At 37.0% G+C, this 18,920-nt stretch overlaps 2 protein-coding genes and 1 pseudogene across 4 annotated transcripts in view; all 3 read left to right on the forward strand.

Moving 5' to 3' along the window:
• The window catches only part of LOC105312206 (C-Jun-amino-terminal kinase-interacting protein 3-like), a 28,679-nt gene extending 23,752 nt beyond the window's left edge, over positions 1–4,927 (forward strand). The window contains exons 26-28 of one of the 3 annotated variants that reach the window (XM_019994761.1): positions 1,890–2,053; positions 3,412–3,667; positions 4,565–4,927. In XM_019994761.1, the coding sequence (XP_019850320.1) occupies positions 1,890–2,053; positions 3,412–3,667; positions 4,565–4,791 (647 nt within the window). In that variant the 3' untranslated portion in view covers positions 4,792–4,927. Of the gene's footprint in view, positions 1–1,889; positions 2,054–2,403; positions 3,344–3,411; positions 3,668–4,564 lie in introns of those variants that run through there. The other 2 variants (XM_019994762.1, XM_019994763.1) reach the window with 2 other exon arrangements.
• Positions 4,928–14,625: 9,698 nt separating this feature from the next.
• Positions 14,626–15,532, forward strand: LOC109581040 (general transcription factor IIF subunit 1-like; annotated as a pseudogene).
• Positions 15,533–16,294: 762 nt separating this feature from the next.
• Positions 16,295–16,891, forward strand: LOC105312207 (uncharacterized). The gene is made up of 2 exons (XM_019994773.1): positions 16,295–16,350; positions 16,396–16,891. The coding sequence occupies exons 1-2, from the start codon at positions 16,295–16,297 to the stop codon at positions 16,889–16,891; spliced, it is 552 nt and encodes a 183-aa protein (XP_019850332.1).
• Positions 16,892–18,920: the final 2,029 nt, after the last annotated feature.

The following is an 18,920-nucleotide window of genomic DNA, read 5'->3' on the forward strand; positions in this document are numbered from 1 at the left end:
CATTCTACTGTTGGTAAACTATGACTCAAAAATGGCAGTAGGAAAATTTTGCTTTATTTACGGTATCACAATAAATATTCTTAGAATTCTATGAATATATTTAGCGCCAACTGATTTATACTGGGAAAATGAGGCCCAATGCTTACCTGACTTCTTACGTAGCACTAAACCTTGTCTAAGATGATCAAAATGGCCGTTTTGTTCATTCCATTTTTGTCTTAGGCATCATCATCATCATCTCCTGTCAATCCAGTTAATGAAGGGTATCATGATCTTTGGTCAATGCTACTTGGCTAATTTTTGCACTATTCTACCCCAACTATCTATGCCCAGGTCCACAACTTTACAAATAACTCTAACAATAATGTAAAGTTGTACTTTCTTTATCACCACCACTTCACTTACCTCATTCTGCAATTTTGTTAGTTTAAATGTGCTCCAAAGATTGGGTGTGGCTGTGCATGCTCAAGTATCAGAAATAAAAAAAATCAAGCATTTTTACCTAGTCGTGTTTAGATCAACTGCGGTACTTAGTGTAGGTTCCAGACTTCCAGTTCCAGCTTAGAGAAGGTATTTAATCTTGGATATTATGGTTTTATTGAATTTTAATGGATGGTATTTAGTAAACACAAACATTAGTTTGTCATGCAATGACCATGAATTTGACAACAGGAACGATACACAACAGGATTACTAGGAAGATGATATTCTCATAAGACTGATATTAACTTATGCTTTCGATAAGTCAGTATATAATTCCTTCAGCTTAGGTATCCATAATATTACAAATAACAAGTACTACAATTGCTATGCAGACCATTTGTGAAGAAACACCGTATACCGGTTTATGTTTGCAGTGAAATATTTTAGCAAATTAGCAGCTATTTTATTATTATCATTTATAAAATAAAATCATGTATTCATGTAATTATTGGGTATCAAGATCAAAATGCTTGATGCTTGAATCTTTTATAAATAAAAATTATAATATAATATATATTACAAATTTTAGAAAGTAAGAGTACAATAATGATAGAAATAATAATCATACTCATAGCTAATGTTTGTCACGTAGTAAATTAAAGTGAATTAGACTATACCGAGCCTGGTGACCCGTCCTCCAATGACACGAGTACTTCACACCTCGACTTCACACAGCGTCTCCTTGAGTTGAGTTCCACACTGAACTGATATGACAGTAGTATCTCCAGAGCAGCAGTCAAGAACGAGCACTGTAGTATCTGTGGAGTAAAGAAAACCAAGAGGCAAGGACAAAACGTTGAGTCAACGTAAAAACGTGCTCCATGAAAAAACGGACCATGAACAGAAGTAAACGTTTTCATATAGTGTTGAAATGCCTAACAGCCATTCAGCGTAAACGAAACGCGAAGTTTTTATTGGCTTGTACTGTATATAGACCTGTTTAGTATGATATATAATACACATATATATTAGCATTAGTTATTACACCCTACTAGAGGCTTTATCTGATACATACATGAAAACTAGATTCATAATTTGCGATTACATACGCCGAGGTAATTACGAATATTCTTTGAGTGTATATATCAGAAAGCTGACAGTAGGGTGTAGTAACTGGTTTATTCAGAAACCATACAGAACAAAGGTCAATACTCACAAAGCATGGTTGATAGTGGATATGCAATGAATATCATTTTAAATCTGCTGTTCTAGGGAAATAAAGATTATTCCCTGGGGCTGGCTGATATACAATGATATTCATTGAATATCCACTATAAAAATGCATGGTACCTTTGATCTGTATTGCTTCTATAAAATAAATGAATAAATATATTTATTTACTATCTGTAGTCATGATATGTGATTATCATTTGGAGTGTTTTAATTAATATTATTGAATTTTTTAGTATTTGGTTCTGAGAAAATGTCAAATGTCATGCCTGTACCAGTGTCTTGTGTGGTAGCAGCACAAAACTCTTTATGGATTGGGACTGAGAACGGAATAATTTTAAACTTTCCATTCAGTCGTCCTACCATAGTAGCAGAAGAAAGTGGTTGGGAAGTGATTAAGGTACGTATAGAATTATTTGTAGATCAGTTGTAATCACTTGGTATAATTGTTTGCTACAATTACAAGCAGACAGGCTACAGATATGACCTGGCATAAAAACTAAGAGTGATATTTTTTAAAAATAAGCATAATTTTTTGCTTTTGGTGTTTGTTCTATGTCATTTACCCTTCCAGTGGCAAATAATAATTAATTAAGCAAATTAGTATGAGCAAAAAGACTTGAAATTAATTAAGCCTGCATTATTTGTAAGCAGCACTTTAAAAGTAAAGGCTTGCAAAATATCCTTCGTACAGTACACTGCTTTTAAAAAGCTAAGTAGCTACTCCACAGTTACTCTTCTGTTGTGTAGGTAGTTTGGTGCTCTTTGTTGCGCATGTGCAATGTGACAGTAGTAGTAGCGCACGTGGTCGGTGTTTAGCAAACAGTAACTTGATGGTAGACTTGAGCAAAGACCATCCTAAACAGGCTCCTAAAAGCAGAGGGCAGCAGTAGAGATGAACTTGGAGGGCACAGACAGCCAAGAGAAGCATCGTCAAGTCCTTTGAGAGCCTCTAGAGTGTGTGAGCGCTTGCTGCTACAGAACATGTGACTGGGCGGTATGCAGTACTTTCTTGATGTTTAGTGCAGTGAAGAGTAATGAAGAGTAGTGACGTAAAATAACTACCTACAAACTACCTGTGAAGTTGTCTTCTTCACTGTGCTCTACATTTGCTACTTAGCTTTTTTAAAGTACTCTACTGTATACAGATACTTTTATTCTACAAATTGATATATCGTCAGTTTTTGTAAGTATTTTTGTCGCAACTAATGGAAACCTTATCTTTACTGTTGCAACAATTCCCCTCCGGTAGCTTGGTTTTGTAATGGTAGGTCACATTTTAATAATTGTAAAAGACTAATGCTTAATGCATTTAAGAAATCACAAGTTATAATTTCAAATTAAAATATAATGACTAGAACAGAAATATTTCTTATAGTTTATAATTTAATACTGTATACCATACAAGGTGATTTATTTGTGGGATGAATATTTGGCAAATTTGCCTGTGAAGACAAAATTGTGGATTTTATATTGGCAGTTTCTTCATAAAACCATCAATTGCCAATAGTAATTCTGCACCAATAAATCTTTTATGGTGGAAGAAAATTTTGGAGGTAGTGAAATTTGATAAATTTGGTGTTTTGATAGCCCTTTGCCAATATAGAAATCCACCTTTTTAGCCATTATACGCATCCTCAAAGGCACATAGCCACAAATTTGCCAAATTAAAATTCGCCAATCACTAAAGTTTAGCTATTTGCCAAATTTAACTGCCTCCAAAATTTCCTGCTATATGGTATTTGAACCATGCAATAGGAAGCTGAAGTTGGGGGCCAGTCTGTTCCCGAACCGTTTGATGTTAGAACAGAAGAAGCAATGGATGCATCTATTGTATTGGAGCCTCAAGTATTATCTACTACTATTCCAGTGGCTGAAACTTCCGAAAGAAAATCAGTTTCACAGCCGTTTAATCCTTTTATCAGTATAGACCAAGTTCAATTGTCAATTCACTGTCATGTAAATTCAGTTGAAAGTTTGGTTTGTGTTCCTGGCATGGTTCCTAGTGACATAAGTAAGCCCAATTAATAATTAATACAATATACATGTAATAATTATAGTTTATTGAGATTACCACACATTGTAATGATAAACTTTATTATGCATGTATTTTGTCCTTGAGTAAAGACCCTAGGTCTTTCTTATGATTGTTTTTACTGTTGTCAACATTTACGTTTCTTCTACACTCTTAAGCCATCCATACCCTTTATGTGAAGTAGGTGCTGTCATGGAAAATATTCTTCTGAGTTTGGAGGTTGCACCTTTCATACCTTGTTACAGCATTGCTGAGTAACTGCTTGCGGACGGAAACCTGTTTTGTCGTTCTCTATTGCAGTTTAGTTTCGGACAAGAAGGATTGGAATAACTTTTTTTAGGAATGTGTGATCAGGATGAAACTTTTACTGGTTCTTAGTCACCTTAGTTTGTCAAAATCTGTGAAATCTTGGGTCTCTCAGTGCTAGGGAACCCTGAGAACAGAGTTCTCTCTATAGCAAACCAAAACTAACTGCATTGACTTTTTATGACGTCATAGTTCTCATATGCACATATACTGCTTATTAGTAACAACAAGGCTGGTTTAAGAGTGAAGCGACACAGCCGCCATGCTTCTATAAATGTCATTATGTGTCATTGTAACATAGCAGCATTTTTCAAATTCCTCATACCTTCTACTTCCGTGAAATCTGTCCCAGACTCAATTGGGATATAGTATGTGATATAATTTCAAATAAGGAAATACAAGTACATGTAGTTACTCAAAATTAATGAAAATGTTATCCAATATGTATGTAAAACACTTTAACCTGTGCCAATGCTACCAACTGTGAGTATATCTCTGCTTTGAGCTACTTCTAATTAATCTGCTGTAGTCATATTGTTATTACTTTTACTTTTGATTTTTGATTTGTAGCTGTTTTTGAGCCTCTTGGTGGTGTCTACATTGGTCCTGGAGATAGAGCAGACTATAAACCTAGTCTCTTTGTAATGAGCTGTGGTGAAGGCCATCTTGATTTGAGAACTGCGGACAAAGTGATGCAAACAGTTCATGCTCAAGAATCTGGTAAATCTGGTATTCCATCTGCAGTTTCTATTATTAGTGAAAAGAACTATATCATGGTATGGGATGTTTTGGTGTGACTGAAGTATTTATTTTAATTTGTGCTTAATTAATAACTTAATAATATTGTATTTTTTTGACTTAATATTATTTTTGACAGGAAAAGAACACGTTTTTATTAAAATGCCCCGGTACGGCTTTTTGTCAATATTCTAATAACTGATTATTTATCGTAGTCCAAATTTTACTAGTGGTCAATCACTGATTTGATTTTGTCCTTCATTCAAAGGGGACAAATCTCCTTATGATTTTATACTTGCTACTTTAAATCCTTACTGGCTTTTAACTAGTTGGGGCTGATTGTGGAATAAATGATTATTGATTAACTTATATTTTGAGGGGCCTGGGGTGTGAATAGGCACCTCCCCCCTAATTATTTATGTTTTTGGGGTTGAGATTCATGCCTTGGAAACGGTTTGTCACACATCCATGTTACGTTACCATCAGTTGTAATGGAGAAAGTACATGTGGCTGTGTGGGAGGGAGGAAGATTTGAGAAACAGATTCTCCTAGCTGTCTGCTTCTCACTGTTCTCTCTCTCGTGCAACAGCTTGCAGGCTGGCAGCATGTGGACCTTCGTATAACTATAACTAGCTCCACCCTGTTCAGCCCCTCATTTAACCTCATTTGGGCTGATTGTGGAATAAAATGCATCTTGTATTATTACCTGCCCCCTTGAATGATTGTTCTTTAACCTAAATTTTGAGGGGCCTGGGGTATGAATAGGCACCTCCTCTCAAAACCTAATTAATTATTTTGGGAGTGGAGTTTCATGCCTAGGAAATGGTTGGTTCACTTAAGTAGAACCTTAAGGACTATCATTATTACTACCAAATGAACAAAATTATTGTATTGTCTCTCAACGTCCTTCACTTCCGCCACCTCTGTAGGGCCTGGATGAGCGAGTCCTCCACTTCTGCAGCGGAAGCTGTGGTTGCTGCTCCTATGTGGAAGCTATACCCAGCAAAGTCCTTTTCTGGGAGCACCGCCCATCACAGTACTCCTCTCACCTCATCTACCAGGTGTGACCTAGTAGGTGGGGTGATATCTGGAAGTGGACCTTGATCCTTCCCCCTCCTTTCTAGATACTCTTTACTCCCTGCTGAGTCTGATCTATTTCTCTCTTCCTCAAGAGCACAGTCAATACCTTTGGCTGGTGGGGCTTGTCGCAGGCTATGTTCCTGAATGACAAGTGTATGTCTGGGTCATAGTCTCCTGGTAAGGAAACTGTCAGCTCTCCTGAGAGGCAGAAGCCAAAGAAGGTTTTCAAAGACACCGCCCAAAGCAGATGATGGTTATAGTCACTAATATTCATCTCCCCCCTCTGAATTCTGGGAGTACCATATAGCGGCATTTTTTCAAGGATAATAAATTTCATGAATGACCCATATATGTAAGTTTGCGCAATTAATTTTTGCAAATTTCCACTAATCTGCCTTCTTGTACCATATTAAATTAATTTTCAAGGAATTTAATTTCACAAATCATGAAAAAATCTGCGAAATTCACAAAATTTGCTATGCTTGAAAATTTCCTGCTATATGGTAACGGATAGCCGAGCCCTTGTGGGAATCCCCTTAGCACTTCGGCTTATCTCCAACCCTCTCAGTACCTGCCATAGGCAGGGCCTAGCACCGATAGTGGGGTCGTCATGACCGAGGGCAATTTGAGACTGCCGAATCCCTTTAAAAGAAAGGAAATGGAGTGAGTGCAAAGTATCTACAAAACTTGATGAATCTCTTGTGAGCAGTCTGATAGGTCCTGTGACATGACGACGCTTTACTGGTTGCAAAGAAACTCTGAAGAGCTCTGTCCAAGAATGAATGTCTGGGGCTGGTCGAGGGACAAAAGAGTGAGGAGAGCTGGGGGCACCTGAATTGATCTGACAACGGCGTGGGGACCTGAGACAAAAAGTGAGGTACATAATTTCTAGATAATGCATCAGCTAGTGTGTTATTTCTCCCTGGAATGTGTACTTCCTTGAACCGGAAATCATAGTGGCATGCTTAGAATGCCAGCAATCTGATCAGGTGCATCAAATGTGGTTCCCTGCTGTGAGAGCTGTTACCGGTAATAGTGTCAAGCACTGCTCTATTATCCACAACAAAATCCACCTGTTTACCACTCCACCAACTTCGATACAAGGCCGCTCGCTGCAACTACCACTGGAATCAATTCTCTGACCCGTATTGATGATAAGGCCATGTCCTGCAGCCATTTGGAAATGAAACCACAGAGAGGTAACCACAATGCTCCTGCCCCCCTAATTACCATAAGCGTCAGAGTATAGTCTAACCACAGTCCTCCATTGTGGGCCCCCTCAGCAGTGGTTTTCCATTCCATTAAGCGAAAAACGTATGCCACCACATGATATCTGCTCTGGCTGTAACATTCAAGTGAATGTTGTGGTGAGGGGAGGAGCCCACTTTATGCAAGGCATATAGGCTTTGTAGGAAGGCTCTACCTGGTTAAACTACCACTGAAGCATGTTGTACTAAACCAGTAAGGCTTTGTAATACTATCTTATCCATAACTTTTTTCTCTTTAGCCTCATCTAGTTCTGCCATGAGCTGATCCAGCTTCTCCCTTGGAAGGCGACGCTGCCAACTGATTGTGCCTACCTCAGTGTCCAAAAAGGTGAGTTGAGAACTTGGGCCTTCCAGTTTGCTCCGCTCTGGGGCAAGTCCAGAGACTCAAATAGTGGACAAATGGACTGTTTGGACTTTTCTGCTAACTCAGTAGAGTTTTGCACCAATACAAAATCAGAAATCCAAGTTTACTGTGTATTTAAAAAAATGAAAATGAGACAGAAGACATAAAAACAACTCACTCACCATATGTTAAAGTAAAAGTAAGAGGAAGTATTGTTTATATCCAAAAAGTCACAGCAGTATGGTTATTTCAAGATGCAGAGCGAGTTTCTTCTGATGGCCTTTTCTGTGTTTGGGTTATACAACTGGGAGAAAGCCAGTCTGTAGACAGGCATGGACCATTTGACAAGAGTAGCATACCAATAATAGCATATCATACTGTAGCTGGACAAATTTGTGCATTAGAAGCTATTAACCACTGGAAAATTGGGAGGGTCCTACAAATCACAAAATAATAATAAAAAAGAAGTTATGATAATACAAATGATCAACTAGGAATACTATGTACTTGGTATGAGTGTAACAATTCAGAATTTCAGTATGTACTATGTTTTACTGAGCATAAATACTACCCCATGAGTAACTACATCTGTACACAGAAACGTGATTGTTCTGGAATCTTTGTTTGTCTGATACAATTTTAAGTGCAACAGTCATTCCACTAGATAAGGAATTCAAAGTTGCTTTGATGAGAAGCAAAACTACATAGAGATAAAGAAGTTTTGCTGCCATCAACACCTCTGACAAATGCACAGAAACAGTCAAATAGTGGATTTCCATTGATAAACTGATCTTAATGGAATAAGAGATGGCAGTTACAAATGGGCAGCAACTTTCAGATATCCATATCACAGCAGCACAAAGACTACTAACACTCACTTTAGTCATTTGAATGGATTACAGACTATAATATACCAACTATCTAAACCACTAACTCACTATTAAAATGTCATTCAAAGTATTAAACTTAGAAAACCCAGATAATATTAACATAGATCATTGGTCATTTTGAAGTACAGTGAATTGTGAGGACACTCTTTGTAAAGTGACATACTCTTAATTTGATTCTGCATATTCTACACGAGTGACATTGCAATACAGATGAGGTGATAGCTCAACTTGTAACAACAAGCAATAATAATTGCTTTGACATCAAAGTCAGCATTATATTCATTGAAAAGCAAACAGGATGTACAGATTGTGGTCTTTGTGCTGTTGCTATTGCTAGCAGCCTTACTCAATATAGATGCAGCTTTGTGATTTTTTGCCAGGAAGAAATGTATCACACTTTATACAGTGTATAGAAGAAAGAAAAATGAAAGCAAAAACTTGAAGGCATCATAACCCATTATCAAAGAAGTCCATATTTATAGAAGCTGTCCTCTATGCTTTTGTGAAGACATTGGATCAAGTATGGTAAAGTGTAATGCGTACTATTATAATTTTGGTACAATGTGACGTGTGTGAATGCATGGAATAGTGATGACAAGACATGGTATGGTCAATGCTGTAACAATTCAAAAGATAATTAGGTACTACTCCCTTTTCTTTTCTTTGTCATGCCCACCACCAGTACTTCTTGGCATACATGTAGTAATCAAATAATTCAAAAATCAAATAATCCAAATAATCCATGAAATAATTAAATAACACATACCAATAGTCAAATATTCCTTGAAATAATCAAGAATCTGTGAAAATGATCAATAATCTAGCCAATAAACATGATAAAAAATCAGTAATCTCAAAATCTGGAAATAATCTGAAAATCTGTAATGTCAAGTTATCAACCTAGGATTCTATGCCTCTCATCTAAAACAGCCAAAAAATGCAGTACATGCTATTGCCCACAGCAGATGTGCAGTAACCTGGTTCTTCAGCCCAGGCTCCCATGCTGCTTGAAGTTTTCTCTAGTCTCGCCCTGCCCCATTGCTACCTGCAGTGGAAGGGTCTGGGACACTGGTATCTGAAATGTGTGCTTAATGGCAGAGAAATTGACATCCCAACCACATTGCTCAAATCATGTGTATGCAGTAATATCACACAATAATCATAAGACAGGTAGTTTCAGCAGTGAACATGCCCTTTATTATGAAAAATGGCCACTTTGGAGAATTGAGAGGATTGTAGACAAGGCACAAAAAGACCATGGAATGATCCGAACAAAGATAATGGGAAGATACAGTCAGCTTTCATTGGAGTATCCAGAAATGGGAAAAGGGGGGTGGTGAGGGGTGCGAAGTGTGCCGTAAATTCGGTCACACCCCTTTTTACGATGGTGAAATGGCATTTTCCTTCATTTTTGTGAATTACGGGTGTGGTCAAGATAATTTCAAGCATACCTCAAAGCATAATGGTAATTCAGATGACTTCTGATCGCTCCTTAAAGCACTGGAAACTGCTGAAGTCATCATCATGGGGCTACATAACTTTGTTAAGAGGCTTGGTAATGATGCAAGAGTCCAGGATTTGAGTAATCTTTTTCTGAACCCAGTCATGAGGGGGGTGGTCAAGCCCTTCAGCCCCTGCCTGGATATGCTAGTGGCTTTGAAGCAATGTGCATCTCAGTTGGTGTACAAATTGTTGAAGAAGGTACAGGAAGATGCCATTGTGCAATTGTTGAGGGTATGTCACGAAAAAAAATTGTCACTGTAAAAATTTATTCTAGGACAGAAATACCGCGTGATATTTTATGTCTGAGTCAGCAAATTTTTGTCCTGCCCAAAGAAAAGTGTTAAGAACTGGAAATCTTTGTAGTTTGACCTTGTTCCTTAATTATTTATCTATGGAATACACATACAAAGTATGTGGGACCCTTTATTATATGTTCAAAGTATGTAGAAGGTTTCAGATCGAAGAAGGATGACAGACTCACCAGGTACGTGTCAAAAACTGAGTGAAGAGCCCAGGAAAGAGGAGGATGATCTTGTGGAGGAGGCAGCTGGGTATTTAGCAGATACGAAGTGTCCAGAAGGTTGTATTGCTATCAGCAAAAGGCAGATAAGGAAAAGAGCTGATAAGTTTGTTTTCAGTGCAGAATGGGGAACCGTTTTACCTGGCCAAGATGAATGGTCAACTACATTCATGATACTGTTTTGTGCATTTTAAATAGTTTAGTTAGTTATGTGTATGTATGTATGCACGTAGTATGATATTTGTGCTTTTGTAGACAAAACCAGTATAATATGCATCTGTATACTTAATTTGAATAATTAAATCAAAACATCAATTATAGCAAACTGATGGAACAAATAGTGTAGTACTATATGAAAGCTTGCCTGGGGATGGTATTGATAAATGTACCAGGGAACAGATAGCAGCAATACTGCAATGCACCGAGTACATGGAAATTAAAGTGACAGTTTCTAGTATGTAAATTAAGGCAAAAAGTTGTGGTTTATTTTTCCCTTGCTTTTGCAATGTCAATTTGTGCTGGCTAAAACCCAATTTCTTGTAGCTATATTTAGCATAATCTTCGTTTCCATCTTTTATTATGCTTAGTGATGCCTTTGTTTCCTAGTTGCATGTTTAAGAGCTAGATGCCCTGGACCATCAAAAGAATACAGGTTTCCTATATACTGCCTGTGCAGACAACCTAGTATTGAAGGAAAAATGGTAGAATGTTCTTAATGCAAGGAGTGGTATCGTGTATAGAGTCTGAACAAATACCAGATGTTTGGACTGATAATGACTACTTTTGGTCATGTAATTGTTGTAAAAGATGAAAAAAATTATTGTTTGATAATGAAATGTATTAATATTATTAAAAAACAAAAAAATTAAAAAACAAGGTTAAATAGGATTCTAGAGCAAATTTGTAAAAAAGTAATGGAAACAAGAACTGGTAGGATTCCGATGCTATTATTTAAGAAATTACGAATCATTTTGCAATGTAGAGTAGAATTTGCGTCATGAGTAGGATTTTTACGTCGTATTTTCATTGTTAGTTTGGAATCCTATCTGTCCTTGATTTTATTACTTTTTTACCAAGTTGCTCTAGAATCCTACTTCACCTTGTTTTTTAATTTTTTTATGTTCTTGTTTGTGTTCCTTTTAAAAAAAATATTTATAGTATTTCTTTAGTTACCACTGTGATACTTGATGATTTTACACAAATAGTTTTCTTTATTGTTAATACAGCATTTATGAGAGACAGCATTGAATAGATATGTTGAAGGAATACGACTGATGACAAGTGAAATTAATACTAGCCTTGACACAAGTCCTTGTTCAAGAACCTGCAAGCTGAGAGTTCATCTTCCCTGCATTTCTCTAGCTATATTCCTGTTCTTCCAGGCTGTTGTCAAGTTCATATTATCATTGCATATCATGACATTAATTAAATGAGAACATACTTAATTGTTTGTTTTCTTAATAAAATAAAATCACACACTTAATAAAACAGTAACATCTAAGACTAATACCTTTTTTGCTGGAAACCTCCACTAAAGTATTGCAGTACCAGTAAATTGATTCCAAGCACAACTTGGGTAAAAAATAACCAAAGGCCAATGCACAAGGCAAATTAACATATATGTATGTGCCTGTGACTCTTTTTCTTTTTACCATTAGTGTGAAATTATATGTACCATTGATCAGATTAGAGACCATTAGGAATGGCTCACTATCACTACCACCAACCATACCTCCTTTAAAAATAAATAATAAATAAATAAATAATGATAAACTGATAATTACCAATAGCAGGGCTGCTGTCACTCTTGATCCATTTGTATTGACTGATACCAAATCCATCATGACTGTATATGTTATGACAAGAAGTGCTCTATAAAGGCTGATGCACACGGGCATCTCCTTCTCTATTTGTGCATAGTTTTGCTGGGTGGGAGTCAGTGACTTTGATGCATATGCTACTGGTTGGTTGTCCTGGAGGAGGACAGCACCTATGCCCTTAGAACTGGAATCAACAGAGACCTTGATGGGTTTTGATGGGTCAAAGAACTTTAAGGTTGGGTGGCTGGTGATCTAACTCTTAAATTTAGTGAGAGCCTGTGTCTGTACAGGGGTCCAGTGCCATTCGATGTTTTTTTTAAGGAGTAGCCTAAGTGGGGCTGAAATTTTAAAGTAATTGGGAATGAATTTAGATAAATATGTTACCATACCTAGGATGCGTTGGAGTTCCTCTCTATTAGTAGGTGCCCCATGTTAGTATTGGCTTGTATTTTTGGGGGTCAGGATTGATTCCTTGTTCACTGAGGGTGTGTCCAATATAGCTGATCTTTTTTAACCTGATCTGGCTTTTATCCTTGTTGAGCTTGAGATTTCTTGATTGAGCACGTTGTAACACTTGTTTGAGTCTCGAGTTGTGCCCTTCTACATTCGTTCCTCAAACAAGTATGTCATCCACAATGACTTCAACCCCCTCAATGTCTTCGAAAATTTTTGACATAATGGACTGAAAAACGTCCTGTGCAGATGAGATGCCAAACGGGAGCCGTTTAAGCATGTATCGACCAAATGGTGTATTGAAGGTACATAATTTTAAACTCTCGTGATCTAGTTGTACTTGCCAGAATTCAGAGCTGGCATCCAGAACTGAAAAGTAGGCATCCTAGCAGCTATCACTTCAATTGTTCTAACGGGATAATAGTCCCATTTTATAGCTTTGTTTAAGTTGCGAGGATCTATGCATATGCAAAGTTCGCTGTTCTTTTTGGTAACAGTGACAATGGAGTTCATCCAGTCTGTAGGTTCATGTACTCATTTAATGACACTCAGTCACTCTATGCGTTCCAACTTGTCTTGTACTTTTGATTTGAGTATGACTGAAACTCATTGTGGGGGTGTATCACTGGTTTAGCACCTGGTTTGAGGTGTATGTGGTGTGTAATGCTAGTAATACAACCGAGGCCATGGAATACATCAATATATTTGCTGAGAGTGTCTTTTGTCAAAGTTTCAATGCGTTTGATGAGCTTCATTTTGATGCTGGTGTTCAGACCAAGGATATATGTTACAAAATCAAGGGTTTCAAACTCAATTGGCCAGAATTTATTCTTCTATTCACATAGCAGTATTGCTTTACCAGTCGACTTAAGCTTGTGTCCTCAGAAGGCAATTAATCTGGACTTAGATGAGAGAGGAGATTGTTGGCTCAATGAGTTGTAGGTTGTGGTAGACATGACATTATATTGCGTGCACCAGTGTCTATCTTGAGCTGGTGTTTTGGGAATTTATCAAGATGATGATATTCCAATCATCATTGTTTGTTTTTCTTTCGAATAGCATTGATAAAAAAATTGTCATTGCTTGATTCATCAACCTGGTCGAGGTTTTGTACTCGTGGATGAGATTCCCTGGTTTGGCATACTCTAGCAAAATGGTTTGAGGCAACCACACTTATGGCATTTGACACCACTAGCAGGTCACTTTTGTTGTAATTGGTGCTGTGTGCCACAACAAGGCACTGTGAGTCACGAGTTGAGTGTTGTCTTGGTTGCTTATTTTTCGTGAAGTTGACCTCATGCTCATTCATCGTGGTAGTACTGCTGGACACTTTCTTGAGCTGTGTGAATACAGTTTTGTCTGCACAGCATATGTCAAGGATGTCATTAATTGTTAGGTCTGCTTTCATTAGCAAGTGGGACCTTGTTTTATTGCTAATAAATAATACCACCACCAAGACAGTCTTTTATCCAAATGCATATGTCTTAGCCTTGCTTCTCAACTGAGTTACATACTGGTCAACAGTTTTATCCGGTTGCTGGTTTCGTGTGTTGAATACATGTCATTCCCAAGTGATATTTTTTCTAGGAATACAGTATTCTTTAATTTTATTGAGTAATTTACTTAGTTTTGTAGCGTCGTTAGGACTGTCAACGTGAACGTGTTAAATATTTCAAAAGCCTCTGGCCCGGCCAGGAGGAGAAAAATGGCGCACTTGACTTCTTCGCTCTCATCCTTCTTCCCAGATGCTGTCATGTAAATACTAAAACCTTGCTTCTATCTGCGCCAGTTCTTGGCAAGATTCCCTAGTAGCAAAAGCGGTTCTGGGGGCTGGAACTGTTCCTCCATCGTATTGAGCCCACTCTTGACACCATGTAAAGTTCAGATCCAAAACAATAAAACATTAATCATCATAATCTCATAATCACCACGTGTAACATGTTAATTGTGTGGGTGTGTAATAAATGAGTTTGTGTATGCATAATATAATAAGCATGTTTTTATTCGTGTTTTATTATGGCCACTCAAGAATATTCAGTGAAACTTCGAAATCCAGACAACAAAGAGTATAATATAATGAGATTTTAGCCACCACACAATTGTGACCTTCAGCAACTCACTAATCCAAAGTTGGATTGCCAAGAGACAAAGGAACAGGATGAGGGAAAGGTTGAGCGCGTCCTTGAAAGAGTGAGAACAGAGTACAGGCAGAAGGAGAGAGAGGACGCCATAAGGAGGCGTGGCTTTTGTGCTAGGAAAGCCAACATAGCTGATCAGCCATGAATACTCAGAGAACATAAGAAAGGAGGAAAACATTTTATAGGACATAAGGAAGGTGGGATTAACAGCAGTGCGTCTTATTACCTCCTGTCTCTTGGAGCCAATAACTCATTTGAAGCTTGCCCCATTTCAAACTGGTGTAACTTTATACCTTCTGTTAAGCATAATTATTTGAATGATGAGGTGGCAGAAAAGAGATTTGAGAAGAGACACGAGACACTCTAATATTTCTTGATTATGATGAGCAAGAGGATCAAGGAGAAGACAGAAGATGAAACTGACCTACTGACAGTCACATCAAAAGCTGCCAAAGACTCTGATTCAGAGGCTGAGTTTCATCAGTTGGGAGTGACACTGATGATAGACCCAAATCTTCCAATATATCTCCTAGTCTCAGCCATGTTGGTGTTCCTACCTCATCAACTCCTTTCCTTCTCTTTAGCCAATAAGATACAGTTTCACTGAAACATCCTTCAACATCTCTAGGATGATTAGCTTCAATGGCTGACAGTCATATAGTTATGCAGACCCGTATATATTACATTTCTGAAACTTCACCAGAAAAAGGAAGATGTAACATGATACATAATAACAACCATGCTTATTATATTATGCATACATACGCATTTATTACACACCTGCACAGTTAACATATTACACTTGATGATTATTAGATTATGATTGTTGATGTTTTATTGTTTTGGATCTGAACTTTACACTCGTGTGCATTGGCCTTTATTTCTTCCAAAACTGCAGATTTGAGCATGTGCGACCACACAAAAATTTTTGAGCACATGCTTCTTTAATTGACAAAATGGCAGAATGCAGCTAAGATGGTAGATCTAGCTGTCAGAGTATCACTTTTCCTGTCTTGGAAAATGATTTGATGGGACATGGGCCTGTGCATAGACTCAGTAGATTAGTGAAAGAATTATCCTTGTAGCATCAACTGGTATTGAGATACACACCGACAACTGGATTGGCGGGACTTCTTGATGATGATGATGATGATGAAGATAAATAAAGGTGGCTGAATTAACGGTCGATTCACCAATTTTTGGCCTCTTGGACAAGGTCTAGAGCCATGCTAGTGGTACCATTGGAGTCTCTGGTCAAGATGAAGTCCTCTAAGAAGTCTGGTAAGTATAGCTCGTTTTCAGGTATAGCAAGGCTGCAAAGGTACTAGCCATTAATTACAGTACATTAGCCATCAATAAAAGTCAGGATATTCCAGTACCTTTTTTCAATGTGGGCGTGTTTAACATTATACACCACACCTACCCACGTGGTGTCACCATGGCTGCATCTGCTTAAAGTTCTGAAGAAAGAAAGAAGTGTCCTTTCTGCCATCTCTCCTACCAGTTTTCATCTTCACTTTCAAAGCATGTTCAGGAGAAACATAACAATGAGAAAAGCGTCAAAGATTCTCACGTTTTCTGCAATTTATGTGGCTCAATGTAAGTATATTTGAGTATACAGTGCTAGAAGTGACACTATTTAATTTAGGGTTTTAAGTGTGGCAAAGCTAATTGAGCATCCTAATCAAATCCACAACAAGGAAATCGAAATAACAAACCATGAGTTTTGTTCTATTGATAAGTTTTATGAGTGGAAGAAAGGGGAAGAAAGTCATTCAAAGTCTTGTGTCAAGAACAGTGCCAGTTGCATGCTAGGTCTTAATAGAAAATCCTATTATTATTGTAACAGGTCTGGTATGGTGCGTCAGTCGAAAGGGAAACATCAGAGAGCTCCCAAGGTTCAAGGTTCCTGTAAAACAAATGAATACTGTACTGCACACATGACAGTGATTGAGGATGCTATTACGAAGAAGGTTAAAGTCACTTATTGCAGTCATCATGGTAATCACAAACCAGAGATATGTCATTTGAGAGTGCCTGATGAAATAAAGAATGTTGTTGCAGCTAAGCTAGCTGAAGGAGTAACAATTGAAAGAATACTAGATGATGTTAGAGACAGTGTAACTGGTACTATTGAAAGGTAGCATCTTATGAATTGTCAGGATGTTCACAACATTGAATACAAACTTAATCTTCAAAGTATCGAGAAACATCAAAATGATCATTCAAGTAAAGTAGCATGGGTTACTGAAATGCTGGAAATGGAATATAATCCGATATTGATCTTCAAGAACTAAGAAGAGCAAGGAGAAAACTGCAATGATTTAGGCAAAGAAGACTTCCTGTTAGCAATTCAGACAAGTTGAAGAAGATGACCAAGAGCTCATTGATTTGTTAACTGCTGTGTCAAATGAGAATGATCATGATAACATTGATACAGCAGTGGTAGCTGAATCACCAATTGCAGATCTATCCACAGATCACTCAACATCTTTATCACTGACAGAACATTCTAGACTAGCACCAAATGAGGATGCTGTACATGAAGAAAATCAGCTTGCCTATTATTCTAGACTTTTACAGTCAAGGAAAGAAGTTCACTTTTAGAAAGCAAGGAACTGTTTGGAGGAAAGTTTCAGAAATGCAGATTGGACGCATGCAATGATATTAATACAATTTCTTCTGTGGTTTCACATTTGTCATCTGCAATTTGCCTTTTAAAAGCTGAAAATTTGCTTGACAAAAATGATAAAGAACAAGCTTTGCCAATTCGAAAAAGGCCAGCACCAAATTTAAACAGCGATAAACAATTAAGGTTTCAAAGTACTGAAAAGAAGAGGGTATCATTATCAAGATGGGCTAAGCCTACTGCAGAGGAGAAGAGAGCAAAGGAGAATATGTGAATGATGATAAAAAATCAAGAAGTTGAGTGGATCGAATAAGGAAAATGTAATTTATGGGTACATGTAGCTTGTTCACATGACAATGTGTGTTTGCATTGTATGAAGATCAGAGTCTAACATTAATCCTCCATTTTTGTTACCAATACTGTCTTTATAGCTCTGTCTCTCTATTCACATCTATTATGAGTTATAACATGAATTATTTTGCTGGCACTGTATTAATTATCAGTTGTAGCATTAATTTTTTGCTTGTACTGTATTTTAGCCTAGAAAGTAATAACTATTGTGTAAAATTATAACTATAGTAAAGGACAGAATCAATATATACACTCTAAAGAAGTATTATAATGTTATGGTTGTGGATAAATGTCTTCACTTGTACTACTTGTCTTGATAAACATGATCATTGTAAAAACAAATTATCTTGATTTACTAGCAGCCATAATCCTCATTCTGAAACGTGAGAGGGTGTGGTAAAAAATGGCCACACCCTAAACTACGAAGATATCCAGATTTACTAATGACTAACGTACTATAATTAATGGCTAGTGCAAATGCACGGTTGCTGCAGCCATTTTGTTTGGGGGTGAATCCTACTTAATAAAGCTACTGCGTTACTACTTATTATTAATAGTGCTGAGTAAATTTTCCTCATCAAAATAGTCTATGCATAATATTATGATCCTAGGATAAAATATTTCAGATATAATTTGTCCTAGGACAAAAATATTTCTTATATCATTACAAAAAATTAGTCCTAGGGTAGGACTATTGTCCTATCCTACCCTAGGACTAATTTTTTGTAATAATATAAGAAATATTTGTGTCCTAGGACAAATTATATCTAAAATATTTTAAATAAAAGCTTACTAGGACAAAATATTTTGTTTTAATGGGACAAAATTTGGGTGGGACAGATTTTTCTGTGACAGATAAAGAGGTTTTTACTTGCCTCCCGACAGGCTTTGGGAGATTCTTTAGCTACTATTATCTTCCAGACCTTTGTGATTAAACTAAGTTTTATCATTTGAGTTTGGTTTTAAAATAATGTTTCATGTACTTACTATGTAGGCATTTATCAGGATTTGTTTCTTCTTTTCTCAGTTTCATAGTATAGTTTAAAATACAAGAAGTGACTGATTGGACTGAGTTCTAGGTTTATTTGTGAAATGATGTTTGATGTTTTACTGACTATACTATATGTTCCTTCCTTTTTCAGTTTTATAGACTAGATAGCCACATATGTCATAGATCAGCAGCTTAGTAAGAT

Source organism: Amphimedon queenslandica, unplaced genomic scaffold, assembly GCF_000090795.2.
Source record: "Amphimedon queenslandica unplaced genomic scaffold, v1.1 AMPQUscaffold_13466, whole genome shotgun sequence".
NCBI lineage: Eukaryota > Metazoa > Porifera > Demospongiae > Haplosclerida > Niphatidae > Amphimedon > Amphimedon queenslandica.

Coding starts and splice junctions, on each gene's coding strand:
- LOC105312207 (XM_019994773.1), top strand. CDS start 16,295: ATGAGAAAAGCGTCAAAGATTCTCACGTTTTCTGCAATTTATGTGGCT. Junction 16,351..16,395: donor ATTTATGTGGCTCAATGTAA/GTATATTTGAGT, acceptor TATTTAATTTAG/GGTTTTAAGTGTGGCAAAGC.